Consider the following 24340-nt stretch of genomic DNA (forward strand, 5'->3'; position numbering starts at 1 on the left):
AGAGCTCACCCTGGGTCAGCACACCTGAATCACATGATTAATTCATTGCCAGGCTTCTGGAGAACTGCAGGACATTTTAAATCATCCGTGTTGGATCAAGGACACATCTAAGACCTGCAGGACACCGGCCCTCGAGGCCTGGAGTTTGACACCTCTGGTGTAGATGTTCGTAAACATAAAATATGAGATGCGAAATTTCAGATTTGACTCTCTTTAAAGTTAATTATGCACCAGTTAGAAAAGTGATTTAAAACCAGTAAGTATCTTACACACTGAGAAAGCACACAGGTGCAGGTCAGAAGCAGGTTTCAGGTTTATTGAATAAGTTGCCATGCAGTTAGTCAGGACGTGACAGATGGACTCTACATGATGAGAAACGGGGACACACCTCCAGTCGTCAGCTGGATCTTAACGATTCAACACATTAATGCACGTCGCTGCAGAGATGCAGACTTGGGCTACGTTCACACTGCAGGCGAAAGCGCATGAAATCCGACTTCTTTGACCCTGTGCGACGTGTATCCGATCGTAGTGTGGCAGTGTGAACGGCACAAATCCGATCTGGGTCACTTTCGTATGTGGTCCTGAATCTGATACGTATCTGATGTTTCAGAAAGCGACTGCTGTTTAATGGTCATGTCGCATTAAATACGTCTTTTACGTCACTGACACAAGACGGACGCCAATTATCAGCGCCAGAGAAGACATCGTGAACGCTTCCTGGCCATCCAGTGAAACTGTTGGGAACAATGTTGGAGAAACGTGAACATTTTCTTTGTACTGTATAATCTGCAGATTCTGACAGAAATCTGCAGCTATCCTTTGAAGCAGCGCTCCTCTGAAACAGCAATAAGGATCATTATTAGGCCAAATGTAGATAACACAATAACTTTATAACTTAAAGCAAAATTGGGAAACGTAAAGTCTGAAACAGTCAAACATACTGTTGCTCTGGGTCTAAACAGAGCGCGTTGTGTGTGACGTCTTCCTTTGCGCATGCGGCTGCTTTCAGGGTTCACACTAGAGCGCGTTTGCTGTCACATTTTATTTGTAGTGTGAACAAGCAGACAAAGAAATCGGATTTGATCCAAAAATCAGAATTGAGCTGTAAGACCTGCAGAGTGAACGTAGCCTAACAACAGCTGCAGGAGAGGGCCAATAGTGTTTGAGTGCCCAATCACCAGGAGTACATAAAGTCAACCTCATGATTCAGTGGCTTCATGGACCCCACCGCTCTCGTTTATTTACACTAATCTTCATATAAAAGTGCTTTTCCACATAATCCGACTTCATAAGCACGCGGTATGATTTGGGGTAAATGACTTGTTGATCTCACGCGTCCTCCTCCCGTCTCCTGAGATGATGCTGTTTGTGAATTACCTCAGAAATCACTCAAAGTGTTTTCATATAATGTTTCTTCACACAGTGAAAAGTATCGTTGACCGTGACGTTAGCGTCGTTAGCATTTCCCATAGAAATTCCTCAAAAACCAAACACTAACATGGCTGCTGTATGACTCCGTGTTTTAGTAAAATATTAACAACAAAGAATCCTCACAAACGACAGAAACGTTTCATAAATGCACTTTTTCACACTGACTGTGTTCAGAGCTGATGACAGAAAGGCAATGAGGATGTTCAGCGGCAGGGATGAGTTTCAACCATCCGTTCTCCCCACTAGCCTCCAAACTGCAACTAACCCATCATTTGGCTCGACTTTACGGGCGTCTCCAGCTTGTCAAACAGCAGTATCACTCCCCAATGATTTTACATTTTAAAGAGCCCCTCTGTAGGAGACGGGACTTGAAATGTAAATAAATGCAGATGAGCGAGGGGTACTGGAGTGTTGAAACTTGTCCCTGGAGCCGTCAAACCGAGGATATAAAAAGCACTTCTGAGGTCCCACCGTCCCTCCTGTTGCATTGATAAGTTTGTACCTTCTGTACGTCTCAAGGCATCGATTTTTCTCACGGGAAACAAACTCGGTTCGTGTACAGATTCACAAATAACGAACGACAAAGAATGCAAAGAGCGTTTGCTAATCTGGTAAACTTTAGACACAGCTGCACGTAAAATAGTGAGCTAGTTAGCAGACGGTAACGTGGCGCTGCGTTCACGACAACAGAACTGTGGTTGTCCTTTTACAGTGGTCAGAAAACTACTACAAACACTGGCTTTATTCCAGAAAGACCCAGTTCACTGTCCGCCGGCTCAGCGTCCCCCTTTTCACAGTTAAACATTCACTAATAAACAAGAATAAAAACAAAACAGAAAATAAAACTGTCATAATGTCCGAGCGTCAGGTGACCAGATTTTAGCCCCGACCTGATGTTAGCGGATTACCATTCGTGTGGAATAACTAACCAAATTGGAAAGATTTTGTGTCTTGCTACCTGCTAATAATCAAGTGCATCTGAGAGTAAAATTATATTTTAATCGTTTTAGAGGAAACTGCCACTATAACACTTCTTTCACTGAAATTAGCTCCAGCTATGTAATCAGTTAACTGCTCATCTCTACAAATGTAACGCTGCATTAGCTTACCGTTTAGCTAGCTGTAAAAATGCTTTATGTTTGATTTCAGTCATAACTGGAACTGCAGCTCAAAGCCAGCCTCCAGTGAACTGCTGCTGCCCTTAAACAGCGGGGAAAGTTGCTATTTACAGAAATGACAACTGTTAGCTAGCAAACGCTATCCGAAACGTTCTCATTTAGTGCGTCAGGTAGAGGTGCTGTGTAGAAATACACAGGAAGCCGTTTCTATGTGTAAGACGCTGAAATAAAGCCAGTGTTCCAGCATTAGAGCGACATCAGCAGCAGCTGCTAAAACCGCTAGCTTTCGCTCAACAGCGAGAACACGTCTAAAACATTCACGTGTTCAGGAAACTGATCGTCAGTCTCAAAGAACCCAAGCTCGGCGTGCACAGAACCGCCTCTTCTGACTGGCCAGCATTAACCAAGGGAATTGGGGCCAATCAGAGAGGAACACTGCTGAGCTCTTAGTACGTAAATACAGACTCACATAACAATAACGCGTTTAGTCCAAAGTGATAATAATAAGTATACTTCTCCTGATAAGAACCCTTTGGCTCAGAACGGCCACTTACTGTACACTGACACTGTCACTGTATAATTTCTAGCATGTGCACCGAGTTGACAGAAACACATGAACAACAAAACTTCAGTAACTTTTTTTCAGAAATTGAAATTGGACCTAAAAAGATGTTGTAACAAACATTAAAATAAAATAAAAAAAATTTCACCAGACACTCGTCACATTGATAAAGGTTTAGTATTTTCTTACACTAACAAGACAAAACTGTTTTATAAAAGCTCTCAAAGGCAACTTACTGTGTTTTTTGTGCTGATGCTAGTTGGTCAAAGGTTTAAACGGAAAGTGCAGTTCAGAAGAAAGTGCTGCCCCTCTACAGACTACTGCAAGTCAGCCAATCAGACGAAAGTAGGCTTATAGAGAGACAGCAACTAAAATGGCGTGTTTGTTATCTTGTTACAAAACGTACTTATTTTAGAGAGGAATAAATAAAAAAAAGTAACTTGGCGAAAAGTTTTAGCCAAGACACTGTCAGGTTAATTGCCAACAAACTGCAATGAGGGAAGAATCAACTTAAGTGTATAATAAACGTATACTCTCTGCTGCTAGTAGTTTAGTGGTTATTAGCTAGTGAGAGAGCATAAGCTGTATACTACAGCAGTGAAAGAGTAATGTTATTAGGAAATGAGGACAGGACTCATTTATTTCTTTGATTAGCCTTAGCTAGGTGACCGTAGCTCAGGGGATTGGGAATCGCACCTGTAACCGGAAGGTCGCCGGTTCGATCCCTGGGCTCTCTGTCCTGGTCGTTGTGTCCTTGGGCAAGACACTTTACCCTACTTGCCTACTGGTGTTGGCCAGAGGGGCCGATGGCGCGATATGGCAGCCTGGCTTCTGTCAGTCTGCCCCAGGGCAGCTGTGGCTACACCTGTAGCTGCCTCCACCAGTGTGTGAATGTGAGAGTGAATGAATAGTGGCATTGTAAAGCGCTTTGGGTGCCTTGAAAAGCGCTATATAAATCCAATCCATTATTAGGTATTAATTTTGTTAGCTAGTACAGGAACATTAGCTTAAAAAGACATCTCCCCTAGTAATTAAAAAATAATAATGTAGTTTATTATAGTAATGGCCATATTTCTAATAAATATTCTGGACTTTGCTCCTCCACAGTCTGTGAGTAATTCTCCATTAGCATAGCTAGCATGACAGTGACTCTGTTAAAAACCAAACAGCTAAATAGATATTTGGGAAAGAAAAATGAGCTAAAGTGGTAAAATAACAGTTTAGGAAAAAGTGAAATACAATGAAATAAAACAGAGGAAAATGAGCAGCAGTGGTCACTGGCTCAGGCTAATGGACGTTCAGGACAAAAGAATTTGAGCTTGCCCAAACCTCGACGCGCTTACAGTTGCTAAAAATGTCGGGACAAGGCTGACGATGAGCTGTGAGAAATGTCTGGTGAAAACAGGAATGCTGCTGGAAGATAAAGCGATAATCTGTAAAGGAGGGTGGATACGTCAGCCTTTCTGTGAGCGTGCCGAGAACGCTGAGTTCACGTTGTGCTTTTTCCTCGTAGCCATTCTGATTCGGAGAGCAAACTCCTTCGACCTCTGCTGGTGTTCGCGTCCACTCGGACTTCATTTAAACGTCAAGAGAAGGTTCGTGCCGACCCAGTCAGACGCGTCCTCGGGCTCACCCTCGAGTTACTGCAGATTTCTCCTCTGAGTCCACTTTAAACTACGACAAGTTGGGAGGAAAAAGAGGGCGCCTTCTGGAATCTCGGGCTTACGATTACGAGACTTTTATCTTTGGAAAAGGAGCTTCTGTAATTACAGGATGTTTGCTGGAAAGAACAAAACGCCTTTCTCAGACGTTTTCCTGTCAACAGACGTGGAATCGGAAACATTGAGCTGTTTTTAGCTGAGGGATGGGTGAAGTAGTGGTGGTTGTGTCTGTAAACGCTCTGCTGCTGGGCAGTTTAGTAGTGATTATGAGCTGGTTAATAAAGTCGACAGCAGTGACGAGTTCACGCGTTTCCGTGTGACGAGCAGCAGGAAGTCGAATCTGCCGTGCTGTCGCTTCGATTAGCTGCAGATGTAAATCCATAAACGATGTGATGAAGTGGTTTCCGTCTCTATCGAGTCTTCCAGCAGCCGCTTCGACCCCGATGACGGTGACGAGGCGGCTCCGTCGAATCCAATCAGGCGGCGGCGCAGCGAAACGTCTGCCGGCTCCGGCCACCGCCGTCGCTCAGTCCAGACGGGTCACATGATGCCGTTGGTGACATACTGGAAGGAGTCGTAGAGTTTGGTGGTGATGGAGCGCACGGACCCGTCCACGAGCTGCTCCACCAGCAGCTGCAGCTGCTCCTCTGTCAGAGACATGTGGAAACGGTCCTTCAGGCTACGGATGGTGCTCGAGCCGTGGAAGCACGGCAGGTGGGAACCTGTGGGGTTAAAATAAGAGTGCACAACAACTTTGTTAACAGCTGACTGGCAAACACGTCCTTAAACCCACACCGGTCAATTCGTGCACTCTGGACCTCCACCCGAGTCGCCGACAGCGCTACGATGTGACGCAGGAATGAGTTTGTTGTTGCAGCTTCACTGCGAGGGTTATAGGGGCCAATAAGAGAACTCCTTAACCTTTGTCTTGCCGGGCTGCTGTGACGCAGTGTTGGCAGTTTCCGTAATGACTCTAATATCACTGAATAGTGAAATTTGCAAAAACCGGCTGTAGGCTGCAGCTGCTAGCTGTCTGCTAGCTTGGCCTCTGCTGCCTGGAGTTAGGTGGAGTGTGACTCGCTGCATCATCTGCACAAACTCAAACATGAACTTTTGTTCTGGATAATAAAAAGTTTGGAGTTTTCAGCAGGGACGAACTTTGTGGCCGGACTTGTTCCCTGATGATGTGGAACACAAAGTATCCCCGTCCTACAGACTAAGACTGTCTGCGACTCGTACTTACAGCTGTAAATACGGGGTTAGGCTTAGGCCGCGCGTGTGTGCCGTTTTCAGCTGTAAGAAAGGCGCAATGGTGTTACCTTGCTGCATGATCTCCACGATCTGCAGCACCTTCTCCATGTGCTTCCTGGCTGCGATGAGACCCTGAAGCATCAGCATCTTGTAGTAGTTGAACATATCTCCGTTCAGCCCACCCATCACCTGAAACACAGCAAACACCGGGCATCAGGACAGCCACCATGCTAAACTCCACAGGAAGCTTTTCTTCCACCAAAATAAAAGCTTCTGTCATCAGGAGCCATGAAACCCCGATTTCTAGAGTCCTTCAGCGATCCACGCGTGAATCAAACAGAAATTCATCCAAATCAAAACTAAACCTCTGCAGCGCCCGGCTGAGAAACCACGACCGAGCCGGCTGTGACCGGCGGTGCTGAGGGCTCAATGCTGAACAGAACATGTGGGATCTCCTGATCCTGCTGCTGACAGCTGTCGGACACCAGAAAGGATCCTTAGCAACTTTGAAGTTCCAAAAACAAAATGAACGATTCATCTACGAGTCAGCAGAGAGTCGGCTTTGAGTGGCTAAAAATCCCATCCAGACGTGCAGGGCAGCCCTCCATCTGCGTGCTGGTCTGTTCTCAGTGACAGGTAAATATCAGGAGACTACACCTGAGCCCAAAATTGTGATCAACCTCTGCCCGGGATCATCTCCCTCCAACACATCCTCAGGCTGTTTCTACTCACGTCCACGAACTCCGAGGTCAGCTTAAAGGCAGATGTCTCGAAGCCGAGGTTGCGAGGAGAGCTGGAGAGGATGAAGCCAAAGTCGATGTGGATGATGTGGCCCTCGGAGTCCAGCAGGATGTTCCCGTTGTGCCTGTGGGGATCAGACGAGGTGTTACCGAACGATTGGCATGTAGGATTCTCTACATGCTGCAGAGCTAAGCAAGGAAATTCTTACCTTCACTACACACAAATAAATCAAATATATACAAAAGTCACACTTTTTAAAAAAAGCATAGAAAAATAGAGCAAGCACTGTATAGGAAAGAGCTGAGAGTGGTCAGAAAGTAGAGTCTGCAGGATTTCAATGTAGATGTACAGGTGACTGCAGTGTGTGCTGTGGGGGGAGGGGGTGCCTCTTTAGGACCCCGTTGTTATAAGGCGTCCCCTCCAGTGATGGGAAAGCAATCCCACACATGGACCGTGATGCTGTAATGACAGCCTGTAGAGCCTGCTGTCCCGCCCTGGTGGTGCAGTTCCCATAACACATGATGGATAGATGGATGTGTAGCTGTATAGGTGTATAGATGGATGTACAGGTGTATAGGTGGATGTATAACTGTATAGATGGATGTATAGGTGTATAGGTTTATAGGTGGATGTACAGGTGTATAGATGGATGTATAGGTGTATAGGTTTATAGGTGGATGTACAGGTGTATAGGTGGATGTATAACTGTATAGATGGATGTATAGCTGTACAGGTGTATAGATGGATGTACAGGTGTATAGATGGATGTATAACTGTATAGGTGGATGTATAACTGTATAGGTGGATGTATAACTGTACAGGTGTATAGGTGGATGTATAACTGTATAGGTGGATGTATAACTGTATAGGTGTTTAGATGGATGCATAGGTGGATGTACAGGTGTATAGGTGGATGTATAACTGTATAGATGGATGTATAGGTGTATAGGTGTATAGATGGATGTACAGGTGTACAGGTGGATGTATAACTGTATAGATGGATGTATAACTGTATAGGTGTATAGATGGATGTACAGGTGTACAGGTGGATGTATAACTGTATAGGTGTTTAGATGGATGCATAGGTGGATGTACAGGTGTACAGGTGGATGTACAGGTGTATAGGTGGATGTATAACTGTATAGATGGATGTATAGGTGTATAGGTGTATAGATGGATGTACAGGTGTACAGGTGGATGTATAACTGTATAGATGGATGTATAACTGTATAGGTGTATAGATGGATGTACAGGTGTACAGGTGGATGTATAACTGTATAGATGGATGTATAACTGTATAGGTGTATAGATGGATGTACAGGTGTATAGGTGGATGTATAACTGTATAGGTGGATGTATAACTGTATAGGTGTTTAGATGGATGCATAGGTGGATGTACAGGTGGATGTACAGGTGTATAGGTGGATGTATAACTGTATAGATGGATGTATAGGTGTATAGGTGTATAGATGGATGTACAGGTGTACAGGTGGATGTATAACTGTATAGGTGTATAGATGGATGCATAGGTGGATGTACAGGTGTACAGGTGGATGTACAGGTGTATAAGATAAGATAAGATAAGATAAGATAACCTTTATTAGTCCCACACGTGGGAAATTTGTTTTGTCACAGCAGGAAGTGGACAGTGCAAAAGTTATGACGCAAAAATTAGAATACAATAAGAATAAATACAGTACACAGCTGTACAGAATAGAATAAAATAATATACTATATACAGTAGAATAAAATAAAATAAATATACAATAAGATAAAAATAGAATACGAATGCTATATACAACTGAGTAAAAATACAACAATGCCAGAAAAGATTATTGCACTTAGTGTTATTGCACATGTGTGGATGTGTGTGTTTGTTCAGTTAAAGTCTTTGTTGTGGAGTCTGACAGCAGTGGGGAGGAAAGACCTGCGAAATCTCTCCGCCCCACACCGTGGGTGCCGCAGTCTCCCACTGAAGGAGCTGCTCAGTGCTGTCACAGTCTGCTGCATGGGGTGGGAGACGTTGTCCAACAGGGATGACAGCTTAGCCGCCATTCTCCTGTCACTCACCACCTCCACTGGGTCCAGAGGGCATCCTAGAACAGAGCTGGCCCTTCGGATCACCCTGTTCAGTCTCTTCCTGTCCCCAGCAGAGATGCTGCCGCCCCAGCAGACCACACCATAAAAGATAGCAGAAGCCACCACAGAGTCATAGAAGGTCTTCAGGAGTGGGCCCTCCACTCCAAACGACCTGAGTCTCCGCAGCAGGTACAGCCTGCTCTGCCCTTTCCTGTAGAGGGCGTCTGAGTTATGAGTCCAGTCCAGTCTGTTGTTCAGATGAACACCAAGGTACCTGTAGCTGTCCACAGCCTCAATGTCCATACCCTGGATGTTCAGTGGTTGCAGTGGAGAATGCTTGTGCCTGCGGAAGTCTACCACCAGTTCCTTGGTTTTACTGGCGTTGATCTGGAGGTAGTTCAGCTGGCACCAGTCCACAAAGTCTTGAGTCAGTCCTCTGTACTCCTTGTCGTCCCCATCAGTGATGAGGCCGACTATTGCAGAGTCATCAGAGAACTTCTGCAGGAAGCACTGGGTGGAGCTGTGGGAGAAGTCTGCAGTGTAGATGGTGAAGAGGAACGGAGCCAGAACCGTTCCCTGTGGGGCCCCCGTACTGCAGACGACCCTGTCCGACACACAGCCCTGAGTCCTCACATACTGTGGTCGGTCGGTGAGGTAGTCCAGGATCCAGGTAGTGAGGTGATGGTCCACTCCAGAGTTCTCCAGCTTGTCCTTTAGAACCGAGGGAAGAATGGTGTTGAAGGCACTGGAGAAATCAAAGAACATGATTCTCACAGTGCTTCCAGTGGTCTCCAGGTGAGCGAGGGAACGATGTAGGAGGTGAATGACGGCATCATCCGCTCCAATGCCAGGCTGGTAGGCAAACTGAAGTGGGTCCAGTGATGAGCTTATTAGGCGCCGAAGCTGAGCCAGGACCAACCGCTCCAGGGTCTTCATCAGGTGGGATGTCAGAGCCACCGGCCTGTAGCTGTTGAGGTCCTTGGGGCGTGAAGTCTTTGGCACTGGTACAACACAGGAGGTTTTCCAGAGCTGTGGGATTCTTCCCAACCTCAGGCTCAGGTTGAAGAGGTGCTCCATCACCCCACACAGTTGGTCCGCGCAGGACCTGACGACCCTCGAGCTGATGCCATCTGGACCCGCTGCCTTCTTGCCATTAATCCTCCTCAGTTCCCTCCTAACCTGGGTGGTTGAGAGAGACAGGCTGGAGCCTTGTGTTGAGTGTGTATTGGATGCTGTTGTTGGGGGTGGGGGGGAGTGAGCAGGGTGAATAGAGGAGGTGTGAAGTGTCTGAGGTGGAACAGCAGCAGTGGGGGTGGGTGAGTCTGCAGCCGATGTTGCAGACTGCCTCATGGCTGAGTCAAATCTGTTGAAGAAATGATTCAGTTCATTTGCCCATCTCACATCCCTCCCAGGCAGAGAGTTCTGCTGTTTGTGGCCCGAGATGGTTCTGAGGCCTCTCCAGACTTCACCAACGTTGTTTTGTTGAAGCTGGTTCTCCATCTTCTGCCTGTAGCTGTCCTTCCCATTCCTTATCAGTCCCCTCAGCTCTCTCTGCACCCTTTTCAACTCCTCTTTGGATTTGAAGGCCCTCCTCTTCTGCTTGAGGACGGTTTTAATTTCTGGGGTAATCCAAGGTTTGTTGTTGGAGAAACACCGTACAGTCCTGGTAGGTACGGTGTTATCCACACAGAAATTAATATAGTCAGTAATGCATGTAGTAAGGCTGTCGATGTCCTCACCGTGGTCATCACAGATCACCTCCCACACAGTCGACTCAAAACAATCCTTAAGAGCCTCCTCGCTCTCCTCTGACCATCTCTGCACTGTGCGGGTGGCTGGTGGCTCCCTGCGCACTAAGGGCTCATACACAGGGACAAGGTGCACCAGGTTGTGATCAGATCTGCCCAGTGGAGGGAGAGGTGATGAACTGTATGCCTCTTCAGCATTGGCATACAGTAAGTCCAGTGTTTTATTGACTCTGGTTGGGCAGGTCACATACTGGGTGAAGGTGGGCAGTGTGGAGTCCAGTGAGGCATGATTGAAGTCCCCTGATATTATGAGAAGGGCTCTCGGTGATTGTGTTTGCAGTCTGCTGACCACTGAGTGGAGAGAGTCACAGGCTGCATCCGCGTTGGCCGAGGGGGGGACATACGCTGTTATCGCGATAACATGCGAGAACTCCCGGGGCAGATAGTACGGACGCATGCTAACGGCTAACAGCTCAATGTCTCTGCTGCAGAGTTGTTCTTTCACAGTGATGTGCCCAGGGTTACACCATCTGTCGTTCACAAAAACTGCCAGTCCCCCTCCTTTCCTCTTACCGCTGTCTCTGGTCCTGTCCGCTCGCAGCAACTGGAATCCCGGTAGTGTCACGCTTGTGTCCGGAGTTAGCGGTGTTAGCCACGACTCCGTTAGCATCATGATGCTACATTGCTGGTACTCCCTCTGTGACCAGGTTAGCGACGTGAGCTCATCCATCTTATTGGGCAAAGATCTTACGTTTCCAATAATTACAGAAGGAAGAGATGGTCGATAATGTCTCCTTCTCGGGCGACGGCGCTCCTTCCCAGCACGACACCCCCGTCTTTTCCTCCTCAGCTCGCTGGGAATGTCGGGTCTGTCCGCCGGCAGTACCGCTGCGGGACTCAGCGCTAACAGCTGATCCTTACTGTAAACAAAGGATCTCTGCTCTGGGTCCCCAGACACGCGTGAAAAAAGTAGAAATAAACTAAGAAAAACGACCAGAACTAGCACAAAACGGTAGAACATGGTTGCAGAGTCTAATTACTAATACGTTAGTTATAAAAAATTACGAGAAGAAAAGATAAGAAAGAAAGAAACTCAGAATGAGCAGAGCTGCTGTAACAGGCTGCCGCACACGGGGGGCGCCGGAAGTATAGGTGGATGTATAACTGTATAGGTGTATAGGTGGATGTATAGGTGGATGTACAGGTGTATAGGTGGATGTACAGGTGGATGTACAGGTGTACAGGTGGATGTATAACTGTATAGGTGTATAGGTGGATGTATAGGTGGATGTACAGGTGTATAGGTGGATGTACAGGTGGATGTACAGGTGTACAGGTGGATGTATAACTGTATAGGTGTATAGGTGGATGTACAGGTGGATGTACAGGTGTACAGGTGGATGTATAGAGGGCTGCATTGACAGTCTTCAGTAGAACGGTTCTGATGATATGCAAACTGCAGGGATGTAAAGGACCTGGAAGGTTTCTTTATGTTTCTTTATTAGATGTTCAGGGCTTTCGGGGCTTAGTCCTCGTCAGGACCTTGCGGTAGAATTGCTCAATGTTGGTTGGTGTTAAGGGTGTTAAAGCAAGCGTGGAGCTCTTTCAGCTCATCTGGTAGTGCACTGTCGCTGGCTTTTTTGCAGCATTTAATGGGGCAATATTCTCAATGCATGTGCTGAGGTTGCTAGTAATCACTGATGTAAAGTCCTCCGAATCCACAGACCCGTCCTCACTCAAGGCAGCAGTCTTAACCTCATCAGCAGGGATAACGGTCACTGTTTAACTTTTATGAATGTCTCACCTGTCTTTGACCTGCAGCAGGTAGCAGATGAGGCTGTAGCCGGCGCAGCTCTGCACGAAGTTCCTCTGAGCGGTGAGGAAGGCCTCTGTGGTGAAGCTGCCGTGTTCCTGCAGGAAGTAGTCAAGCAGCGACAGCTGACTCTGCTTCCTCACCTGGAGGACACACACACGAAAACTGCGTTTCAGTCTCATAGACAAAGACAACTAACTTTCCCAGAATCCCCTGTGTACCTGGTGCAGGGAGACGGCGTTGAGGACGGGCTCGATCATCCCGCTGTCTGAAGACATGACGAGGATTTTGTAGGGTTTGATCCACAGAGGAACGCGCTCCTGCTGCCAGATGGACTGACCAAGGAAACAGACTCGGCTTCAACATGGAAGCAGTTTAACCACACGGAGACTGCGTCTGTATCTGCATCTGTACCGTTGTGTGCATGTGTCTGTACTGCGTCTGTACCTGCAGCTGTCTGAGGACCTGATAGGCCAGCAGCTCCTGCCTCAGATCGTCCCCACACTTCACGATGACCGACAGCAGCCTCCAGGTGTGCAGGTGGCCGTACGGAGACGCCTCTCGGATCCGCCTGAACACAAACGGCGTTAGCGCGAGGAAGACGTTGTGGAGCGTTCCCCTGCTCGGCTTCACAAACCCACCTGACTTTCTCCTCCCAGGGCTCTTTGAGGGCAACAGCCGACGGGTCCTCGGGGTCCCTCCTGAATGCGGTGGGAGTGTGAGCAAGGTTCTCCGATAGCCGCCGTCTGAAAAACAAACCAGGTCGGAGCGTCACGGCAGAACGCACAGCTGAAGATCGAAGCTTCACGGGACTGCTCAGGCCATTTCATCCTCAGAAAGAAGAGTTCCTGAACGTGCTGCTCTTCAGAGATCTACACTCCTGGACAGTGACAACAACTCATCATAATTACATCTGCACACCAGGTGATGTTGGTGTCCTATCAATATGGCAACTACAAAGAAAGCTTCTATGGGGAAACTAATAACTAACAAAAAGGTCCAGTCTATGTAGGTGCAGTTCCTTTATTGTTTTAATTACTTTAAAAACAACTTCAGATCACATTTTGTTGCTGGTAGTTATTTTTGAACGCAGCTCAATATTCCTGTGGAGCTCCTTTATAGCTTGAATTTACTGAAACTACAAACACATAATTGTAGTGTGGAGGGGTGTGGTCTGTGGCTCAGCTTCTAGGGAGGGGTGGTGTTCAGTGGGCGAGGCTGCTCAGAGGCTCCTGTTTGAGCAGCACGCCAAGGCCTAAAGGGGGGAGGAGCTGAGAGCAGAAAGCTGCAAGTGAGCGGGCATCAGCAACAGTGAGACCGCGGCCGCCAACAGCCTGGAAACGCTAAATTGTAAACATGAAGCGCCGACATGCACGTTGGCGTCGTGCTGGGCAGAACCAACACTAGCTTGTGTTACACGTAGCTTACCACGGGTAACACGGCGTAATATTTCGTTTGAACTGCCCTGAAACAGCACTGGTGTTCCCACGTTTCTGCTTCTAACCTCCGCCTGTGGAGGGTAACCCGCTGTTTACCTGATGTCTCCGGCGGCGATGAACACCGGCTCTTTGCTCTCCAGACTCGTGATGCTGTCGACTGAAAACTGACTGATGTTGTCGCTGCTGCTGGTCTGAGCCTCCATCTGCAAACACATGCTTGTTACTGTGCTTCGGGAGGACAGAGTACACAGGGTTACTGCAGGCAGTATGCCGACGCTTTCACATACCTCCACCTGCAGCTGCCCGATATCATCGGTGGCCCACGCCTCGTCGTCGTTGTCGTAGTTTGGGACGGTGGAGAAACTTCCCGTTCTGTGTTCCGATGTCATACCACTGTTGCCATTAGCTGCGGTGCTGCAGTCCAGGTTCTCCGCGGAGCGGGCCGAGCGTATCCGCGTCTCTGGGATGCGAACGGGAACGGGAGACGTCTCGAAGCTGTCGCAGTCCAACACCTCCACGTAGATGATGTATGGAGCCTAAAGGAGGAGAAGGAGCAGCAGTCAGAGGACATTGGACAGATGTTCTCTGGCACATGTGGCGGGTACACCGGAGGTCACCTTGTCCTTGGAGTTTAGGACCACGGCCTGCGTGTGGGGGACCCTGCAGACGTGGTGCTGGTGCTCGGCGGTGGGCAGCCACACTCGGGCCGGCAGCTTGTGGTTGAGCAGCGACAGCTCGGAGATCAGACGCTGGGTCTTCTGCTCCTTGGTGGGCAGCGTGGCGAGACGCTTCCCGATGCACAGCAGAGACTTGATGAACTCCCTCTGAGGACGGAGACGCTCGGGCTGCAGACGCACGAAATACCCACAGAGAGTCATAGTTTCTAACCACACACACACGTTCCCTGATGCTCCGCCCACAGAGGCATGTGAGTGACTCATCGATAGCTCGAATGGGCCGTTTAACCCTTTAAAGCCAGTAGGAGCGGGCACGCGCCGTTTTGCGCAACTATTTTTAAATCCCTGTAGAATCTGAACCGTGTAAGCTAGCGCAATAATTTGTTTTGCATATGAAACCGGAGGAGTTGTTCTTACATCTGATGCCATCAGCTTGTCCTCGGTCACGGTTGCCTTCCACATATAGCTTTGCAAAAATTGCATAAAAAGCTCTTGCAGGAACAAAAACGTAATATTCCAGAAACACGCTTTGCCGATCCGATCAGCTGTTCGTAACACTTCCCACATTGAAACAGTCGTCAGCGCGAACGATCGCATGTCCGCCATTACCTGCACGAAACCGGAAGTGACGTCATTTTTGCGGAAAATGTAGTTTTTAACTTGTAGGCCTTGAAAGCCTATACTGGTGTTTTTAAAAGTCATGTTTGATTTTATGCTTTTCTGAATAGCCTTTGACTCTAGAGCAGCAGTGTCCAACTCCAGGGCTCGGGGGCCGGTGTCCTGCAGGTTTTAGATGTGTCCTTGATCCAACACCGCTGTCGACCTCCTCAACAGGAGGTTCTCCAGAGGCCTGGTAATAAACTAATCATGTGATTCAGGTGTGTTGACCCAGGGTGAGATCTAAAACCTGCACGACACCAGCCCCTGGAGGCCTGGAGCTGCCCACCCCTGCTCTAGAGGAACGGCACCACCCGAGAGAATCTCTGGCTCACCTCTTCGTGGACCGCCTCCACTTTTGGGTTACTGCCAGTCCGTCGGAGACCAGCACCAGGTCCATTGCTCGCCATGGTGGCATCCGACTTGGATCTCTGGTGGGTCCTCCTGGACGGGGAAACAAACACCTCGGCTTGTCCCTGTCCAGGGCCAAACATGGAAGAGGCCTCGGCGTTGCTGCCATCGTGTCTGTGATGGCGATGGCGACGGTGAGACGGCGAGGATGCGGGGCTGTCAGATGGGGCGGGGTTGAGCTCGTCGGACAAGATGAGCTTTCGGAGTTTGGTTCCTCTGGAGTGGCGCTGGGTGGAGATATGCATGTCGGAGGAGTAGGCACCGAGCAGCCAGGCAGAGAGCAGCGAGAATGTGATGCTGGCGCTGCAGCGGTGGATCTGCCGGACACAAACACCTGCGTGAGAACCCCCCGACTGTGACGCAGCGGGTCACCGACCCGTTCTCTAGCTAACGTTAGCTGAGCTAGCTTAAACTTAGGGACTCACCAGGTACGGTCGGATGGCGTCGCCCACCTCTGTGTCCATGTGCACGTACATGTTGAGCAGCTGCGGCAGGTAGAAATCGACCTCGCTGTCCGGGAAGCTGAAGAGGCGGTTCCCGATGTACGCCTGCACACCCGGCTCCTTTGACTTGTACAGGTAGGAAATCGCCATGGAGACGTCAAACAGCTTGGACTCGAACAGGCGCAGCAGCCACGACTGCTTTGATGACGACGGTGGCGAGAAAGGTTCTGGCCGAGCCGAAGGACGCGGGTCGGGCTGGGACGGCGTGTCGGTGTCTTCCTCATCTTCCTCTTTGATGGAGCCGGCATCTGGGCTGATGAGCTGGGTCACGGCGCCGCGCTCTGCCACATCTGCCGGGTGCTGCCGCTGATCATCCTGCAGTTTGACTTTAAGGAGCACTTCCTGGCACGCCTTCAGCGCCACCTCCGGGTCGATGACTGGAACAGCAGAACAGAGAAATCGATCAAAACTGGCGGAGGATGTAGAGGTGTAGCAACTGTGGCCCCACCCACACCTCGCTCCAGATTCATCCTAAGCAGTGAATATTTTGGAAAACAGTTTCCTCTCCTTGTTACCTTGCTCGACACCTAGGTCCATCTCCATGGCGTCCTCTGAGATGACGTCCAGCGGAGGACTTGGTCCTCGCTGGTCGCCGCCACCGCTCGACGTGCCTCCGCTGCCGATGCCCTCGCTGGCGCTGCTGCTACCGAGGCTGCAGGTGCTGCCGATGCTCCCACTAGGGGAGGAGCTGCGGGGGCTGGCGCTGGGAGAGGAGGCCTGATCCCCGTGGGTGGGCGGAGGCAGCTGCAGCTGAGGGCGAGCGTGACGGTGATGATGATGGTGATGGTGAGTGAGGAAGTCTGAGGAACTCTCAGAGCAGGAGGATGAGGAAGAGGAGGCGCTGGAGGGGGAGGAGGGGCAGGAGAACGTGGTAGGAGAGGAGGACGAGGCGGGGGGAGGGGGTTGCGCGGAGTGGGAAAGGCGGAGCGAGCGCACAGCCGGGGACCCTTCGGCGTCGGCCATTTTGGAAGAGGAGTCCTACAGAGAGACAGAGAGAGCACGAGTCACATGACACAGCTGAGAGGATTCGAGGTCGCCCCTCCCCCTACGTGTTTACCCCCCAACACACACAGCGAGGATGAGGTCACATGACTCCTCCTGGCTTCAGCTTGTCATACTTCCTGTTTTACAGGAATTCAATTTTATTTATATGGCGTCAGATCACAACAACATTCGCCTCAAGGCGAAAAGTTTGTATAATTATTTATCCTTGTTGTGCAAACAAGCAAAACTCAATAAATGTAGTTTGAAAAGTAACAAACCTGAAAAGAAACACTGGGAACGACACACACGAGGACACAGATACAGAGATGCTCCAGGTAAACAACCAACAGGTGTGTCTCACCTGCTCCTCCCTCTCCGTTCCCCTCTCTCTCTCTCTCTCCCTCTCCCCCTCCGTTCCCCTCTCTCTCTCTCTCTCCCTCTCCCTCTCCGTTCCCCTCTCTCCCTCTCTCTCTCTCTCCGTTCCCCTCTCTCTCTCTCTCTCTCTCTCTCTCTCCCTCTCCGTTCCCCTCTCTCTCTCCCTCTCCCCCTCCGTTCCCCTCTCTCTCTCTCCCTCTCCCTCTCCGTTCCCCTCTCTCTCTCTCTCCCTCTCTCCGTTCCCCTCTCTCTCTCTCTCTCTCTCCATTCCCCTCTCTCTCTCTCTCTCTCTCTCTCTCCGTTCCCCTCTCTCTCTCTCTCTCTCTCTCCGTTCCCCTCTCTCTCTCTCTCTCTCTCTCTCTCCGTTCCCCTCTCTCTCTCTCTCTCTCTCTCTCCGTTCCCCTCTCTCCCTCTCTCTCTCCCTCCCCCCCTCTCTCTCTCTCTCTCTCTCCGTTCCCCTCTCTCTCTCTCTCCCTCTCCCTCTCCGTTCCCCTCTCTCTCTCTCTCTCTCTCTCTCCGTTCCCCTCTCTCCCTCCCTCTCTCCCTCCCCCCTCTCTCTCTCTCTCTCTCTCCGTTCCCCTCTCTCTCTCTCTCTCTCTCTCTCTCCGTTCCCCTCGCTCTCTCTCTCTCTCCCTCCCCCCTCTCTCTCTCTCTCCTCTCCGTTCCCCTCTCTCTCTCTCTCTCCCTCTCCGTTCCCCTCTCTCTCTCTCTCTCTCTCCCTCCCCCCTCTCTCTCTCTCCCTCTCCGTTCCCCTCTCTCTCTCTCTCTCCCTCTCCCTCTCCGTTCCCCTCTCTCTCTCTCTCTCTCCCTCCCCCCTCTCTGTTCCCCTCTCTCTCTCCCTCTCCCTCTCCGTTCCCCTCTCTCTCTCTCTCTCCTCCCCCCTCTCTCTCTCTCTCCCTCTCCGTTCCCCTCTCTCTCTCCCTCTCCCTCTCCCCCTCTCCCTCTCCGTTCCCCTCTCTCCCTCTCTCTCTTCCTCTCCGTTCCCCTCTCTCTCTCTCTCTCTCTCTCTCTCTCTCCCTCTCCGTTCCCCTCTCTCTCTCTCTCTCTCTCTCTCTCTCTCTCCCCTCCCTCTCCGTTCCCCTCTCTCTCTCTCTCTCTCTCCCTCTCCGTTCCCCTCTCTCTCTCTCTCTCTCTCTCTCTCTCCCTCCCCCCTCTCTCTCTCTCTTCCTCTCTGTGCTGACAATCAAGCCAAACACCAACATCATCAAATATACAGTGGAAACCAGATATTTACTCTTCAGATAAAAACACTTTTTTAATTGTAACATCAAATCAGACTAAATGTTTATTTTTTAGATAAATATAAAAACATATTTGTTAACTTTAAGAGTAAAGAGAGAAACTGTCTGTGTTTCTTAATTGTAAATGGCACCAAATTGTATTCAAACTGAGCCACACTTATGGAGCTCCATGATTCTCTTCCTGGTGTTTTGTTGACATCTCTTGATGTTCCCATGTCACAGAAACAGGCTCTGTGTTTTGCCTTATATGCATCCACAGCTGTGCCACCAGTTTACTCACATGGACTCTACGAACCAATCAGAAGCTTCTTCAGCTCAGAATGGAATCGTCTGGAGTTTCTTATTAATTAACAATAAACTTAGTGTATATGTGCTCCTACATTTGATGAAAGTGATAAAAATAGAAGCTCTGTCTCTCTTTATTCTGACATTTAACTCATTCAAAAGATATTTCAATATTTATTTATCCAAAACAAAACAAGTTTAAATTGGTGTTTAACAGTAAAAACAGTGTTTGTACTATCTGGTTTCAACTATGAATATACTGTGTATTAAAAATGCTCTTGTTTTTCATAGAAATATAAGAACACACAAAGCATAATGTATAAGAAAGAAGCCTCTAATGTCCATCTACATCAGTACATAACTGAAACCGATGTTGTGCTTTATTTAGCCGTGTAGGGTAACAACTGAATATAAGATATAATATAAGACACATGTGAGCTGAGACTCTCTAAAGAAGCAGCATTGTTGTTGTTCGGCTTTTCATTTCGCCATTTGTTGATTCACTCAAAGAACAAGTAACGTAATATGGGTCAAGTGATCAGTTTGACATCAATCTTTCGTGATTCGCCGTCATATTTACATTATTTGTACAGTACGAATGATTTGCTTTGGTAGCTGCTCAAACTTAAGCTCTCCTCTGTCTGCAGCAAACTGGCAGGCAGCAGCTTCTCTCCCCTCGCTCACAGGCGTCAGTGCTGTGCTCAGTTGCTTAGTACCCGAGCTCGGATCATACCAAAATTAGGGGGCATTTATGCTCAGTCCTAAATTCCCACAGTGTGCGCTATGTGCTTCGAATATTGTGTGTAGTTTTTGTTTTATACAGTTGTCAGTCAGGCATCCAACTATGAAAAAAATTACACTCCTAAAGACCCCGGGCTTCTGAAAAAACAACCCGGGCTTAGGCCCAGTAAGCCGCCACTACCCCCGCTCCACTAATGGGCAGACCAACCCTTTAAATATCCTGTAACACTGTTCAATATTGGAGGGTAGCCAGTGCCCCCCTTGGGGACGCACCTGTACAGGGTACAGCAGGTAGACCAAAGATGCTTTAAATCATTAGTTATTATTACAGACTGGGTCTGTTCACCCTGTCGTGTCACATGCCCCGCCCCTTTCTTTGTATTAATGCAGGGCTTTTCCTTAGTGTGTGAAGCACCTCGAGACAAACTGCTGTGATTTAAACTGAATTGAAAACAGATGTGATTCTGGGCCGGAGCAGAGCGAGGAGTGACCGAACGCGTGGCCCACTGTGTGGGTTGTTGGCTGTGCGGAGCAGCGTGGGACTAAACGGAGCACGTGAAGAGTGAAAGGAGAGCAGAGCTGAAGAGGCGAAGCTGCAGGAATCGTGTCAGACGTGTTTGTCAGCCAGCTGTCAGGTTCATTTTCACATGTAGGCGATCAGCTGTTCAGTCTGTCCTACACTCACGCACATTACTTTGTTCTTCTGTTAGATGTGTTGCTGTTCTTATGTGCATTTTTTAATTTCCCTGCATTGATGTGATCTCAGTCACTGATGAACGCCCTGAGGGGTACTGCTACTCGGTACTGTGGCCTGTACTCACAGTACTGCATGTCACGGGTACTTAAATAACACCCTGTTACTGCTGACACGTCACGCACGCTCTCGGCGCACATTAAAGACTCTGTTTGGTTCGGATCGATTAATCGGGCCTCTGATGCAGAACTCAAACTGTGAAGAAGAGGAGGAGGAGAGCCGCTCCCTGCTGATGAAAACAAACCGGAGGAGGCAGCTTAAGCCCGGAGTCTAACCCGGGCCTGCCGAACCTGCTAACAGCTAGCTAACCCGAACAATAACAGAGAGGCCGAGGCGGAAAAACGAACCGAGGTCAGCAGCACCTACCCGGGTACCGAGGCGCTTTCAGCCCCCTTCAAAGCTCCGACAATCGAACTTCAGTCCGCTCCGCCCCGGGCTGTCCCGGTACGGTCCGGTTCTTTGATCCGGGTCCCGGTGCCGCGCTTAGTCCAGGATTTTAGGGTCGGTCCATCTGCTCTGGGTTTGTGGCCTGGCTCGGCTCGGCTTGCTTTAAAACTGCGGTGACGCAACATCCGTAAAGACAGAGGCTGTACATAACTGTCGGAGCTTCCGGTGGTCTTTACACAATAAAAGCACGTAGAGGAAAAAATAAAAACCAGCTGAAGACATCCGGGCCACTGACAGTAGGGGGACGGTGTGTTGGGGGGTGGCGCGCGGGGAGGGGCGCATGGATGGTTTGTTTTGGTCAAGGAAACTCGTCGCTTTGCCAACATTAGATGAATTAAGTTATACTTTTATACTTTTCCACTGGATTTAGCAACACGAAACTCAAAATCACTACATTATCATAAGCATCTTTGAGGGGACGACTCGAATGAGTCTTTGTGTACGAACGGAGCACATGCAGTCGGTCACACCTTCGAGCTGTGGGCCGTCACCAACCAGTCCTCACGGTGTGGAGTTAACGGGACACTTTTCTCACTTTAATGTTGGATTTTATTCCCTCCGGTAAAACATGTAGAAACAACGGTTATTACCTGTGTGTCTGTGTTAGAAATACCCCGTGACAGAGTAACATGAAACACATGTTCTTGTTTCAGTCCAGGGGTCGATGTGGACGTTGTGGAGGACTATAAATACCTCAGAGTGCACACTGATAACAAACTGGACTGGGTTAAAAACACCACTGCTCTCTGCAGGAAGGGCTCTGAGCTCCTTCATGAGTCTGTTGTGGTCAGTGCTATTCTCTATGCTGTTGCATGCTGGGACAGCAGGCTGAGGCTCGCAGATGCCAGCAGACTCAATAAACTGATCTGTAAGGTCAGTAATGCTGTGGGGTTGGAGCTGGACTCCCTTAGGGTGCTGTCGGAAAGGTGGATGTTGTCCAAGATAAGGACGATGCTGGATCCCATACACTCCATGGCCAATGAGATTACCCATAGTGCACCACTGAACGCAGTAGCGGTTTTTGATACGGGCGGTTGCCCGGGGCGGCATCGTGGTGGGAGTAAGCGCGCCCTCCGTTTGCGAGGTGCGCATGCAGCACAGGGAGGAGAGGGCGGGGCCGCGGGGGAGTCTCTGGCTGGCTGGAGTAGCATCTAATCACCAACTCACAAAATAAAACAAAATAAAAACAAAACAACAAACATGAAAACACCAGACATCATGATACAGACTTATAATTTGCACCGATGTTTTTTCGAAATTCTATAAAGTGAGCGCGCGAGCCCTTGGTGCACGTGCTCGCTGCTGAAGTCAAAGTAAACTTTATTGTCATCTCCGCTACATACAGTGCCAGTGGGAGTGTTCGCCCGGGGCGCCAAACAGGCTAGGACCGCCACTGACTGAACGACACAGGAACTCATCCCTGCCTGTGGATATTTGTGTACGACTCCTCCATCTAATGCAGAGCACACAGAGCAGCAGTTACAGCCTGTAGTTTGTCCTTTACAGAGAAAATAACAAAGTTTTACAGCTTAGAGTATTTATCTGTAATATTCTGGACATTTATAGGTGAGCTATTTGTATATATGGGAGTTACTTCTAATATTTTGTAACTTTGTAATATTGTCTTATTTAATTTTTATCATTTATGCAGTAAAGGATTTCAAAAATAAAATGAATAATTTTGAAGACAGATCAGTGACTACAAATGGGGTCAGAATTCATCATATAAAGGTCATGTAAACAAAATGAACATTTTTATATGATAAATTCTGACCCCATTTGTAGTCACTGATCTGTCTTCAAAATTATTCATTTTATTTTTGAAATTTGCATTTTGTTAACTTTTTGCCTGTTTTTATTTTATACCTGGTTATCTGTGTGTGTGTGAGAGCTTTTGTCTAGAAAGGTGCTATATAAATCAAATGTTACTTATTTTAAAGTGGTTATTAAATGTGCGAGCTTGCATTTAGCTGCGTTTCTGACTCATTTCTTTCAACATTCGTTTGTCCTCGAGCTTATTTTTCTCTCTCACGTCAAACAGTCTTGAAACAAGTTTCACTTCTGATTTCATAAAAGCTAAAATTCAGCTATCGTCCTGTCACCACTTTCCTCTGTACTCATGTTTATTTACCACATTTTATGCTCTGTGATAAATAGTAATAAATCACGTTTTTGACTCTGAGATTATTCTGAGCCTTCATAGCGGTGATACTTATCAGGATCTGTAAAGACAGCAGCTATACGTGACAATAAGCAGCTCCTGCCCCTTAGGTGGGGTCAGGCTCATGAAGCTTTTATTTTGAAGTTAGACCTGCGTCATTTCTGCAAGTAGGTGTTCTGTTTTGGTTCTGTTTCCGGTTGGTCCAAAACTATTTCCTTCCTGTCCTCCCACACAAAAGCCCTTTCATAGTAAAAGCCTCAGGTACTTAGATTGTAAACACACGCACTGAATGCGCGCTCAGAGCGCCCCCAGCAGGCTGGCAGCGGAACAGCACGGAGCAGAAAGTGGGTCTGCGGGTGAACTTGATGGAACATCTGCAGACCCTAAACATCTGTCGCAGCTGCTTGATTATGAGAGTCCATCAGTGAATTATAATCATTATAATATTAATATTATAGCATTAACTATGTATTAATATGAGACCACATTGATCGGTTTATCCACCTCCGTGAGATGAATTAACGGATGTCACTGTGGTTCAGCGAGCTGCACTCAAACGGGAAAGTTCAGCTGTTAGCGGTAACGGAGCAGGTGGTCACCGGACCGACACGAACTGATTTACCGAGCGCGCAATCAGCGGATGCGCTTTTTAATGACGCGCTCCCAAAGACATCCAGACAGTTCACAGCCCAGCACAGACACGACCATCAGCACGTCTGCAGGGAAAACAGCCTTCTCACATCACCTGACTGACTACATTACTTCATTTAGCAGTGAGGAAAAGTGAAGCCCCCGTGTAAGTGAAGGACGTGGAGACTTGTTTCCTGTGGACGTGATGTCAGCTTTCCAATCGTTCACTGCGTGGCTCGGGACCCCGGTGACTGTCCGTATTTAAACCGCTAAAAGAATCTGTTGGCCTGTAATATGTGAGATATATGTCAGGTGTGTCCCTCGTGAACGATGTCACTTCACCTTGAGCCACAAACAACATTCCTGTCACAACAAGTGTTTTTTGCACTGCATAAAAAATTCCGTTTTCTGTTTTTTTAACGGACGCTGACAGAAAAAGGAACATTGTGTCGAGTTTCAGTCCACTCTGTACTATTTACGGACATTTCCTTCAGTTATGACACGGAAAGTTCCGTTTATTCACTGTTTATTTTTCCGTTAAGAGAAAAACTGAAAGTTCTGTTTATGTGACCATTTACAGCCACTTCTTTTCACTGTAACTGTGTACTTCTTTATAATCTTACATTTC

The 24340-nt window shown here is 48.4% G+C and overlaps 1 protein-coding gene and 1 pseudogene across 3 annotated transcripts; both read right to left on the bottom strand.

Annotated features, from left to right (window-relative positions):
• Positions 1 to 295: 295 nt before the first annotated feature.
• LOC309699635 (phosphatidylinositol 4-kinase beta-like) lies at positions 296 to 21958 on the bottom strand. 2 transcript variants are annotated; one of them, XM_082522744.1, is made up of 14 exons: positions 20841 to 21956; positions 16610 to 17072; positions 16017 to 16471; positions 15516 to 15908; positions 14464 to 14691; positions 14134 to 14382; positions 13943 to 14049; positions 13049 to 13153; positions 12855 to 12978; positions 12629 to 12742; positions 12399 to 12550; positions 6759 to 6891; positions 6095 to 6215; positions 296 to 5497 (listed from the first exon to the last, which is right to left on the bottom strand). In XM_082522744.1, the coding sequence occupies exons 2-14, from the start codon at positions 17055 to 17057 to the stop codon at positions 5316 to 5318; spliced, it is 2811 nt and encodes a 936-aa protein (XP_082378870.1). In that variant the 5' UTR covers positions 17058 to 17072; positions 20841 to 21956; the 3' UTR covers positions 296 to 5315. The 2 variants fall into 2 exon arrangements, with proteins under 2 accessions (XP_082378870.1, XP_082378871.1); XM_082522745.1 differs by lacking the exons at positions 12399 to 12550; positions 12629 to 12742; positions 12855 to 12978; positions 13049 to 13153 and having other exon boundaries at positions 20841 to 21958.
• LOC309698172 lies at positions 6898 to 12354 on the bottom strand (annotated as a pseudogene). The gene is made up of 4 exons: positions 12350 to 12354; positions 11694 to 12090; positions 8087 to 8384; positions 6898 to 7972 (listed from the first exon to the last, which is right to left on the bottom strand). The product of its transcript is annotated as an uncharacterized misc_RNA (transcript).
• Positions 21959 to 24340: the final 2382 nt, after the last annotated feature.

The sequence above is a fragment of the Aulonocara stuartgranti genome, assembly GCF_965226115.1.
Source record: "Aulonocara stuartgranti genome assembly, chromosome: 22".
Classification (NCBI taxonomy): domain Eukaryota; kingdom Metazoa; phylum Chordata; class Actinopteri; order Cichliformes; family Cichlidae; genus Aulonocara; species Aulonocara stuartgranti.

Coding starts and splice junctions, on each gene's coding strand:
- LOC309699635 (XM_082522744.1), bottom strand. CDS start 17,057: ATGGCCGACGCCGAAGGGTCCCCGGCTGTGCGCTCGCTCCGCCTTTCC. Junction 14,383..14,463: donor TCCTAAACTCCAAGGACAAG/GTGACCTCCGGT, acceptor CTCCTCCTTTAG/GCTCCATACATCATCTACGT. Junction 12,551..12,628: donor ACGCCGTCTCCCTGCACCAG/GTACACAGGGGA, acceptor TGTGTCCTCCAG/GTGAGGAAGCAGAGTCAGCT.